At 39.5% G+C, this 12402-nt stretch overlaps 1 protein-coding gene across 1 annotated transcript; it reads right to left on the bottom strand.

Annotated features, from left to right (window-relative positions):
- Window positions 1–11205: 11205 nt before the first annotated feature.
- LOC135702608 (uncharacterized) lies at window positions 11206–12398 on the bottom strand (the record flags this gene model as incomplete). Its single annotated transcript, XM_065223655.1, has 3 exons — window positions 12065–12398; window positions 11693–11794; window positions 11206–11624 (listed from the first exon to the last, which is right to left on the bottom strand). Coding segments are annotated over exons 1-3 (855 nt in total), but the record flags the coding sequence as incomplete, so codon positions are not given.
- Window positions 12399–12402: the final 4 nt, after the last annotated feature.

Raw genomic sequence — 12402 nt, 5'->3', positions numbered from 1 at the left:
CAGCCTGTACCGTGGGAATTAAAATCTCCAATAATCAACCGTGGAGCAGGAAGTACTGAACATATATCTGAAAGTTGTTTTCGATTAACAACGGCTCTAGGAGGAATATAAACAGAAGCAATACAAAGGCTCTTACCTTTAATAATAGCCTGACATGCGACAACTTCAATACCTGTAAATTGTGGAAGATTCACTCTATAGAAGGAATGGCACTTTTTGATCCCCAAAAGTACTCCTCCTCCACGCGAATCCTCACGATCCAGTCGAATAATGTTAAAATCATAAAAAGGAAGATCTATATCTGAAGAGAGCCAAGTTTCACAAACAGCAAATGCATCACAATCATTATTGTGAACTAAAAACTTAAAAGAATCTAATTTAGGAATGAGACTTCGACAATTCCACTGTAGAACAGTGATCAAATCCCCGACCTCGTTTGGAAAATTATCCATCGAAGGAAATGATTGCTGCAATGAGGGGCCACTTCAATGTCAATTGCTTCAAGAGGGTCTTCACAGAAGGAAGCATTGCCAGAACAATGCTTTTGAGAGGATCAGAAATATTCAGGTACTTGAGAATATCGTCCACAATTTTATCAAATGAGAACAACCCAGATGAAGAAGGGGCTTCTGTTCTTAAAAATGGGACATCAGGGGTTTTGGATGTCCCCGGGAGAGGTGGAAAATCCTGGGTATAGTCAGTTCTTCTGAATCCAGGAGGAGTAGAAACTTCCTTTTTTCCACCACTCCTTGATTTGGGCAAGCTGATTTGGGGTTCTTCATTCTCAACTTTCCGCGAACGTTTTCGTTTCCGTGCTGAAAAACAGAAAGAAGTTCCCTCCTCAGCCAAGTCAGAGTCAGTCTCGTCATCTGACAAAAGAGAAAAGGGATTTTTGTCGTTGGTCGATGGCGTGGCCGTCTTAAGCATTTCTGCAAAAGACTGCCGGGAACGTTCCTTAAGTGAGCGTTGTAATTTCTCCCCACGTTGTTTGTACACCGGGCATGACGAGATACCATGAGGAGTTCCCTTACAGTACACGCATTTTGGTGCGGTAGCTGCACAGGTGTCATCCCCATGCTTCTCTCCGCATTTGGAACAGCGTGCCTTGCTGCCATAGTGGGAGGCCGTATGTCCCAACTGCTTACAGTTTTGGCAGTTCATGACCCGGGGAACGAACAAACGCACAGGTAGTCGAAGTTTTCCCAGCTCGATGTAGTGAGGAAGGGCTGAACCAGAAAAGGTCACACGGAACGAGTCTGTGGGGATAAAACTCTTTTTACCCTCGCTGACAGATACTGAGCCCAGTTTTTGGACATCCAGTATCTTCACCGGAGGAAGCAAACGGTTCTTGAAACGGCCAACCGCCTGCTTCTCCAAGATCTCGGGGGTCAGACTCGCTTCGGTGACCACACCTTCGATCTCCACATCACGAGCTGGGATGTAAACTCTGTACTCGAGCGTGAAGAGCTGGGAGGCAGCAATCTCGTTAGCCTGCTTCAGGTTAGAGACGGAGACACGAAGTTTATTGTGCCTAACCTTCGTGATTTCAGTCACGGCCGAGTATCGCTTCGTCAGATCGTTAGTAATTTGCATTACATTCAAAGGTTTGTTTCTGGGCTGAAAGTAGACAACCCATGGGCCAGTCGAGTCACCTGGATAGGCTCGCGATCGGGGGTTTATCTGAGCCTGTCCTTTGCCAGACTGAGACGATGAACCAGGGAGAGATGACGTACGTTTTCGACCCTTCTTGCCATCGCGTGGCAAAGTGGTGTCATCTTCCGACAAAACGTCCATTTCGTCTTGCGACAAAATGTCCATTTTGCCGTACTAGTGGGAGCGAAAAACGCTCTACCACTGAAACGATAATCACTCGGACACAATACACGAAAAAAAAACTACAAACACAGAACACAAACTTAAAATTTAACTGTGGGCGAAAGAGAGAAACAAGAACAAAAACTTATCTGATAATCCTATACTACTACCACCGAGCGTTTAAACGGCAGCAGCGGAGCGACGCGCAGCGTGGATGATCTTCGATCAGCGTGTGCGGGCGGTCTTCGTTGGTGTGCGCTTATGTGAGGGTCGGCACTCAGCTGAACACACGATGATAGATGTACACCGCTCATGCGGAGGCAGATGCTGACACTCGATGACGATGATCCGTGTGCAGGTATGCGTTACCACGCACCGATGGTGCGCAAAATGGTTGGCGAATTGGCAATCGTAAAAACAATTTTCCTTCCGATGATGCCGAAAACACACTTTCTTCTCAGAAAAAAAAACTCACTTTTAGTTAATTATTTAGCTGGGAACTCTAAGCGAGAAAAAACTGACAATTTAAATCAAGCGAATAGCGAGAAAACTTCCAAAATAGTGGAGCGCGAACTAAGTCGACCGTACTTCTTGCTAGGACGCAGTCGAATGGAGCGTCACATATCATATATAAGTTTACATTATAAATCATGTTCTGAATTTTAATTGTGATGTAAACATTCATTCACGTAGACTTGTATTTTATTTCACGCAACCGAGCAACTTGCAAGCAATGGTGTTTACAAAGATGGGCTTTTGTATACAATATTTGCTACATTGCATGAAATGTGTCAGAACTTTACATGATATATAAAGTAAACGCATATGATATGTGACGCTCCATTTATGTGCATTAGACTGCCAATGAATGTATGGGAAAAATTTGACCATCAAAATATACAAGATGTTTATTGCCTCGAAAAATGACCCTATGCAAAATGTGAGCTCAATCTGACATGATTTAGGGGTGGCGCAAACGCGTCAAAGTTTGACTTTTTTCACTCTCGAAAATCTCCCAAGGGGGGGGGGGTACATGAAATGTCGGAAATCAAAAAAAAAAATTGATGCCAAATGTCTTAAAAATGCATGAAACGTCGAGATTTGGTGTTATCTCGAAATTTTTTTTTTTTTTAAATCGGCCTTCTGGGAAGATTGATGAGTCGGCTTCTAAAACTGTTCACAATTGTCTCCAACATGCTTATATATCGAATTAAACCACCATTTAGGATCTAATACGAAATAATTCACTAGGGTGGTCCAATTATTCTTCATTAGGGTGGTTCAAAAATCAAAATAGGTATGTTAAAACCACAGACAAACAGACGTAACTCTTCATTGTGTATCTTCGTTCATGCATTTAACGGTTGATTTGAATATTATCAGTTCCGCGAACTACTCGCCGTAGCGCTGGCATCGGATCACTTTGACGTTTCTATATATTCTATAGAACTTTTATGCAATATTGTTTACGAGTTAGCGAGCAAGCTTGTTTTCCGCGAGAAGCCAGAGAGATGTCGTTACTGAGGTAATATGTTTTGAGATACTATGTTTTCAAGAACAAGTTTTTCAAAGAGTTACGTCTGTTTGTCTGTGTTAAAACCATTACTTTTTACCAAACGTATGCATCTGAAAATATCATCATGTTGTGTTTTGGAATTTTTAAGAATCCAAGCTTCAAAACATTTGATGATATTACTTTTTAGTATCTGAGACCACGTAAAATAGAAGCATAGATAGACATAAATCGTAGAATAATTCCGAAAATTGTACAGGACAACCGTTAATGCTGTTTAGTTTACAGTACAATCTGACGAAAGTACAATGACTTTTTAACATATCCACCTAATACGGGACAACCCTTTATATGTGTTTCTTTTAAATTCCTACCCTATAGAGGTGCCAAAAAAGTACCCGCATAAAGCATATTGTTTATCTGGCTTCCTTTTGGGTATTAATAAAAAAAACACACTCTCAGAGTTCTCCTACCGGCAAGCAACGGTCTCAAGTACTTATTTCTACGTAAACTTTTCTACCTTGGCTTTTTCTACCTATGCTTTAGTATAAAAAAGGATGCGATCTGAGGACCTTACTGAGGATCAGTAGTGCGTTTGAAGAAGACAACAAGCAGAGAACTGATAGAGAATAGTACGACAGTTTGTTAAAAATTGTTGACATTTGGCTAGTTGGAGAATATCTGCCGTCGTTCGGCCATTCTGTTAACTTGCCGACGTATAGTGAAGTTTTTCGTAAATATATGTTTCATTTGCGTGCTGAAAAAAAAAAGTTGTAAGCTTAGTGCCTTCCTAACAATAAAGGAATTAAAGGATGCTTGGAAAAAAAAACTTAACACATTTGGTAAATGACAAAAGCATAAAGAAAAAACTGTTGCTATTTTTCAATACCTGGAAAGCCTTATTAAAATGCAAACTTAGAATGGCTAAGAAAGACGTCGAAAAAAGGAACACATTTCATGGATCATTGCGGAGTTTGTTTGGTATCGGGAAGAATTTTAAGGCAAAAACCCGTGAAGAAAAGCAGGCGATGCAATATTTGCAAAAACAGCGGGAACAAGCTCATCTTGAAGAAGAAACTGAGGTTCTCCCTACCAATGAAACCATTTCGTGTAGCGATTTTGAGGAAGAATTGTCAAGCCAAAGACCGAAATTTGTAGTGCAACCTCATTTGAAACATCATCACAAAACGACAGCCAGGCTGGGTCAGTGTACTCGCCTAGTACATCCGAAAGAGCTTCTCCAAAAACAGGTACGTTGTTATGTTTTTCTAATGTTTTTTTTTTTAGATTATACACCTATTACCATCCATATTAATATATTTTGAATGTTCTAGCACAGACAAACAGACGTATCTCTTTGGAAAAGTTTTTCCTTTAAAACATAGTATCTCAAAACATAGGACCTCAGTAGTGACATCTCTCAGGCTTCTCGCGGAAAACAAGCTTGCTCCCTAACTCGCAAACAATATTGCATGAAAGTTCTATAGAATGTATAGAAACGTCAAAGGGATCCGATGTCAGCGCTGCGGCGAGTAGTTCGCGAAACTGATAATGTTCAAATCAACCGTTAAATGCGTGAACGAAGATACACAATGAAGAGTTACGTCTGTTTGTCTATGATTCTAGGTTCTCCAAAACCAGCTTTGACACGTAAATCGCAACTGATACGAGTTGTTACAGTTGAGGTAGCTGCTGCATTGGACCGCTGTAAAGTGAGTGATCGAAATGCTGTGTTTCTAATATCATCGATCGCTAAAGCTTTAGGGCACGATGTTTCATCATTATTATTGAACAAGGAATCTGTCAGAATCGCCAGAGCAGGAATTCGCTTACAAATGCAACATGATTTAAAAGTGTCGTTTAAGCCAGATATAAATTTAACAGTACATTGGGATTCTAAGCTGCTACCTAACATATGACCATCCAAAGCTCTACCAAAAACCGAGCGCTTGGCCATAGTTGTATCAGGCGAAGGCATTAGCAAATTATTGGCTGATCCACCCATCGAAAACTCTACGGGGGCACAACAAGCAGAAGCGGTGTACAATGCAGTCGTCGAATGGGGGCTTGCGGACAGGTATGATCTTAAATCTTGTATGTTACCCTCAGAACTCTGACTATTTTATCGTTTGTTTTCAGAACTATGTTTACATCTTTTGATACTACTGCATCAAACACCGGTAGAAAAAAAGGTGCGTGTCAGTACCTGGACAAATTGTTTAAGAGGCAGCTTATAGGCCTCCCTTGTAGACACCACATACATGAACTGCTACTTGGCAAAGCTTTTAAAATTCTGAAATTTGAAACGTCAAAGTCTCCAAATGATGAGATTTTTAAGGAATTCCAATCAAAATGGCACATTTTGGAAAAGACTTCATACCACTCACGATTGGATGATTATTTTTTTTAATTAGCTATTTCGGAAATAGAAAGATTGGCATTATTGGAGTTTTATGAAAAACAAATTAGAGAGCAACACCACCGTGGTGATTACCGAGAGGTTCTACAACTTGCCATTTTATATTTGGGTGGAAAAATCGATGAAAAATTACAAATAAGAGCTCCTGGTACGTTCCACAATGCAAGGTGGATGGCCAAAATCATTTATTCTTTGAAAATGTTTATTCTTCGGCATGAATTTGCTTTACCAGATAAAACTAAAAATCAACTAGCTCGTTTTTGTGTGTTCATTGTAAAAATTTATTTGAAAAGTTGGTTTCTTTCTCCGTGTGCTGCGATGGCACCCAACAACGATCTGAACCTGTTAAAAATATTGAAGGAATGAGAAACTGTTGATGAAGACGTTGCGAAAGCAGTACATAAAGTAATTTTAACTCACTTGCAATATTTAGACAACAGCCTTATCGCACAAACAGATTAACGCAATTCAAGATATTTTTACAATTGGTTTTAGGAATTTCTGATGAAAAGTTGTGGTTTTTCATATATTTTTGAATTTGACATTTGAAGAATAATTGGACCACCCTAGTGAATTATTTCGTATTAGATCCTAAATGGTGGTTTAATTCGATATATAAGCAGGTTGGAGACAATTGTGAACAGTTTTAGAAGCCGACTCATCAATCTTCTATATTCCATATAGAACTCATGAAAAAAATTCTAAGTCCCAGAAAGTCGATTTTTGGAAAAAAAAAAATTCGAGATAACACCAAATCTCGACGTTTCGGGCATTTTTAAGACATTTGGCATCAAAAATTTTTTTTTTTTTTTGATTTCCGAAATTTCATGTACCCCCCTTGGGAGATTTTCGAAAGTGAAAAAAGTCAAACTTTGACGCGTTTGCGCCACCCCTAAATCATGTCCGATTGAGCTCAAATTTTGCATAGGGTCATTTTCGAGGCAATAAACATTTTGTATATGGTTTGCTAGCGAAATTAAAAATTACCATTTTCGCTGGCAGTCTAATGTGCATCACATTGAACATAAATTTACACTACTTTTTCGAACCGTGCAGTCCTACAGGTTAGACGTATGTAGTTCTCAATTGGCGTTGACGGCACCGTCGAAAAATTTGCTATTCCAGCAAATATAGACAGTTTCTTATGGGAATTTTCGGTGGAGTGAAAGGATAGTACAAAGTCCGCCATGTTTCACGCACAGTCTGACGTTTGCTTATGGATTTTCTCATAGGAGTAAAGAGTTACAGAGTCGCCGTCAACGCCAATAGCTCTGGTGTGTCGGGTGATTCCCGACTGTTCTCGGCACAGTTATTGATTGAGAGCTTTCGATGTCTGTACCATTTTTGCATTAGTATAGTTGTGTGGCAAGTTCAATAATTTTCAATTTTCTCATAATAGAATCGTTCGCACCTTAAATAGCCTTAAAAAATTTACATTTTGGCGATTGATAGACCACCTGACTAATATAGCGTTTTTAAGGCTTATTTTAGTGTTATTATATAGCCATTTTGAAGATATCAAAGTAATTTTTGGCGCTTTTTTTCTAGATTTTTATGAGAATTTGTAGGTCTATTTTAAATCACCAATCCGTGTTGGAATATACAATCCATTTTGGTATTATTGACGATTTTTGTAGTTTTGAAGCCATTCTGACAATTTCAACGTTTAAAAGGTCATATTGGTGTATTCAAGATTATTTCGAGGAGTAGCTGGTTGACGCAGAACGAACCAAGAGGCATCGGGCGATTCTACAATTTGGCGCAGCCGGTAGGATTTTTTTGAAAGAGATCGGTGGCTGGAGAGATGGAGGATAATTTTACTTGGATACGGCACGTAGAGGTGATTTAATTAATTGTGTTTAAAGATGCACCTGGAAGCATAAATTATGATGAAGCAAGTCCAGGTAAGAAGCTGCAGTGCTACGCGAGTCCGGTTTTCAACCGAAGCGCTAGAGGAAAACAAAAGCGAGTCCAGTGAAACACTGAAGCGCACTATCACATTGCTAGGCCAGTTTATGAGCTGTAGAGCACAAGCGAGTCCGTTTATCAACCGAAGCGCTAGAGAGAAAAAAAAGCGAGTCCAGTGAAATACTGAAGCGCATTAGATACTACATACTACATTGCTAGGTCAGCTGATGAGCTGCAGAGCACAAGCGAGTCCGGTTCTAAACCGAACCGCTACACGAAAAAGCGAGTCCAGTGAAACACTCAAGCGCACTACTACATTGCTACGCCAACCTACAAGCTGAAGCGCAAGAGCGAGACAGGTGATCTACCTTAGTGCTGTTTGATAAGTGAGTGAGCGAGACCAGTTGTTTCAGACTGTGGCGCATGATTAATCTGGAATTGGAATTGGAAAGCAAAAGTATTTGTAATTGTATGATAGCTAAAACAGAGGACCGCAAAGTGAGTCGAAGGGTTGAAATGCGAGAGCGAGTGTAATGAAATAAATCGCTTGATTAAAATAAGGCACAGTAAAATGCTGAAGTGCATTACTGTTGATTCTTAGTGCATTTAGTGAATAAGCAAGATCAGTTGTTGCAGATCATAGTGCTAATTATTGTGGACAATCTGATAGACCTAAAAGCAACTGATTTGGAAATTGGATTTAAAAAAAAAAGAAACAAACGAAGTATGTAAGAGGAAATAGTATTGATTGATTGATTGATTTCCTTTATTTAAGAGATTTTCAGCCGTAAGATGGTTCATCTCCGGATAGAGAGATTATTATTGTGAGCAGTGCGGTAAAACTTCAAACTCAAACGAAAATAAACCACGAAAATGAGAAAGGCAACCTTTCATTATCAACACACCATGGATTAATCATTTGAGCTTCGTTAACATCTTCAATTGAGTCATGAAAGGTTCATTGTCAAACGAGAAACCCCTTCTTGTCGTTTGATTCATTAGTCATTTACATGCAATTGAAACAAACCTGCCTCCTTCATTGACTCAGCTTGTGGTAGTGAACCATGAAATCGGTTCATTCGCTGTCAAATTTACATAAATGAACAGCGTCACGATAGTTGACAACAGGTCCGACTATGTAAACTGTCATCTCTTTCATCCCTATATGACGTCAAAAGAAGCTTCGAGTTTGACGTCATATGTGCTGCTGTGTAAGTAAATCCGAAGAATGAAAGAAACATGAAATACATTTTGTCAAACCTGTATTTCATTCCTTGACGCAAAGCAGTACACAAGAAACGAAAACAAAAACAATCGTATCAAAACAAAACGTCGATTTGCAAGCAGCTGAAAGTTTTGGTTGTATTTTGAGAGGTATTTTCTGCAATGTAATATAATACTGATTCTTCTATAAATTCTACTCACATTTTCAAATTACGGCAGAGAGCAATTATAAATCCGTTTCGTTTCGTCTGGCAAAGTTTTGCACACATTCATCCCAAATGATACTGCGTACTGTAGTGCTCCAAAATTACCGAAGGTATGATGTGGAACTTGTGGATCACTCCAGGATTTGCATGCAGAGCACCATTAAAAGCGATAAAACCATGCATCTGACATTGCGAGTGTTGCGAAGATTTCTTGCTCTGCACTAACTGTTGGATAACGCGGATAAATTGAGGAGATAACAGTAAAGGAGAGTGTCCATACTTGATTCGAGGGGAGACTTGACCCTCATGATGGTTGTTTTGTAAATCTGGTGTATGCAGTAACAGAATCCAACTAGCTCAAATCTAGATTCAGCTAGAAAAATGGCCTAGAAGCTTTTGTAAACAAAGACTTCTCTCGATGATGCTTAGGAATTCGAGACACTCCCACGCAAACCAACATAACACCTGGGTTGGGGGCAGTCTTTCCCTACCCAATGGTTATGTGGGTTTACGTGGGTGAGTTTTTAGTTTCTGGAAATCATCTAGAGAAGGCATTGTTTTCAAAAACTGTTAGGCCCTTTTTCCAGTTCTACAGAAATAAACAAAACTTTTTAGCATTGGCTACGCATCTCATGAAAGTGGATCAAGCATACCCCGAATCAAGTATAGCCACCTACCTCTACAATTGTCATCACCATTTCTTAATAAATCGATTTTTTATGAATGGCCTTATTTGAATTATTGAAAAAATAACGACATTGAATTCCTTTTGGGTGAAGTGAGTTAGTCTGTCAGTGTACATAATTTTCAAATTGTCTACATGTAATTTAATCTTTCAAGAATGGTGAAGTGGTTACTAACTGAAGAATAAATTAATTAAATGAACATGAATAAGGAAGAGTTCACGAGCTATAAGAAAAGTGCTCACTGGTAAGGTGGTTGGTTTTTATGTGTTGATTATTGCCTGGGTGCCTATATGCTATAGCCATAAAGATTGAATAATTCTAGATAGAACTGGAAAAGGGCCTAACAACTTTTATCAACAATACCTTCTCTACATGATTTTTAGAAAATCAGACTTGCCCACGTAAACCAACATAACTTTCGGGTAGGGAAAGACTGCCCCTGTCTGGTGGTTATTTTGGTTTGCGTGAGCGTGTCTTAAATTCCTAGTCATCATTGAGAGAAGTCATCGTGTACAACAGGTGCTAGGCCCTTATTCTATTTGAATATATGTCCTTATTATCACTGATCATAGAAAAACAAGTAATCCCTCCATTTATGTGGCGGGTGGTGCCGTCCACCCACCTCTATTTTTCTGTTGTCTTTCAACCAATTGAGCCAAGAAACAGTTGAAACAAAGCAATTGATGAAAATTAAAAAAAAATAAGAAAATCAGTTGATTCCGAAGATGCCGTCCTCAATAGTCGGCCAATGAATCCTTCCAATTGTATAGAGTAGGGATTATTTGTTCATAAACCTCCCGGTTTAGCTTTATCAGTAGGATGTTTTCCAATGTGCCCTCGCCTAATGTGGACCGATGGGGTGAAAGAACCAGTGCTAGAGCGCTGAACGCCCTTTCAACCATTGACTGCGTCGCTGGTACAGACATTACCACTGCAGCAACAGCAGATAGCTCACGGTGACTAGTCTTACGGTTCATCCAATGTTGCCACACGTTGTATGACGTAGGTTGTTTTATACATGAGACTTTGGTAGGTATTGTTTCGGGGTAGATATCCGGGAGTTAATTAAATACGCTTGTGCTCTGGTTTATCACCAAAAGATTTCTGATCTGTTTATTCCAATTCGTAAACTTTACACTTCTATATTCTCTTTTTCATACCCTCTATCTTTATCTGACAGAACTCTCTCGTTCTCACATTTTACCGTCTTACCGAATAACATCGAAATAGGATACTTCCTATTTTACCTACAGCTTGTATACAACAGGTTGACGTTGTTCCGCCTCAAGAGCCTTAACCTGCTGCTGGAATGTGGAGTTTGAAGATGAAGCAACCAATGTTCCACCAAACATTTCCGTGATAAAATCATCCTTTTCGTTGGTTTCACTGTTGTCATTAGCCGAGGTAGTCGGTTCAACGGAATCGATTTCCAGCCGTTTGATGCGTTCCCATGTTTGAAAAATAAATCTCTGTATATTTAGGAAAAAAAAAATTTATGAACTCTGATGTGCCTGGTATAAACTGTACCGTTTTATTTATTGTTACCTGTATATGTTCCTTTTCGGCAATGGTGAATATTTTTGAATTTATGAAAGAAAGCCGCGGGTCCAGATATAATGCCATTTTAAACGCCATAGAGCCTTTGAGGTTTGTGAGTCTCCTTGTCAGCGATTCGACCAAAACTTTGGAAAACGGATTGTTTTCCAGCTGTCTCACCTCGCGTATTGTCATCAACCATTCAAGATAAAAATCGTTAAGTGACATGTGAGCTTCTTGGAATTTTTTTGTGCAAACGAATAATGGCCTGAATGCTTCAGCATATTGCTCGACGAATTCCCAGTTGGATGAAAGATCTGTTATAAATAATGATGATGATTTGTGTTATCGTTATTTCTTTTGTAGAGTTCTAAATTTATCTTACATAGCTCAGGGAACTCCTGTCCCAGTTGGACAAAGAAGGATTTCTGCTCTAAAAAACTATCGAGCATCTTGAATATCCCACCACAGACAAACAGACGTAACTCTTTATTGTGTATCTTCGTTCATGCATTTAACGGTTGATTTGAATATTATCAGTTCCGCGAACTACTCGCCGCAGCGCTGGCATCGGATCACTTTGAAGTTTCTATATATTCTATAGAAATTTTATACAATATTGTTTACGAGTTAGCGAGCAAGCTTGTTTTCCGCGAGAAGCCAGATAGATGTCGTTACTGAGGTTATATGTTTTGAGATACTATGTTTTCAAGAACAAGTTTTTCAAAGAGTTACGTCTGTTTGTCTGTGATCCCACCCCATCTTGTCTGGCACCAAACCGGAGGATATGTGGCGTTGTGGTAATCGAAATTCGTTTTGTATTTCACGTTTTTACAGCGTTTGGCAACCTCAGTAACTTGCTTCACGTTAGGGTGGCTTTTATCCACGACATCGAGGATGGCCAGCTGTAGGGTGTGTACAGCACATCTCACCAGGCTTAAGTTCTCTCGTGCCTGGTCATGGAACTCATTTGTAATCTTCTCGGCCATTTCCTCAGCAATGCTGTTTGATGCTTCGTCGTCTTCTTCAGTCAACATAGGAATCAATGATGCCTCAAACTCATCCTTGAGCTGCCTGACACAAGCAAGCATGTTG

Source organism: Ochlerotatus camptorhynchus, unplaced genomic scaffold, assembly GCF_037179485.1.
Source record: "Ochlerotatus camptorhynchus isolate MF236.1 unplaced genomic scaffold, CSIRO-AGI_Acam_v1.1 ptg000193l, whole genome shotgun sequence".
Classification (NCBI taxonomy): domain Eukaryota; kingdom Metazoa; phylum Arthropoda; class Insecta; order Diptera; family Culicidae; genus Ochlerotatus; species Ochlerotatus camptorhynchus.
This window is presented reverse-complemented; position numbering and strand designations above follow the sequence as displayed.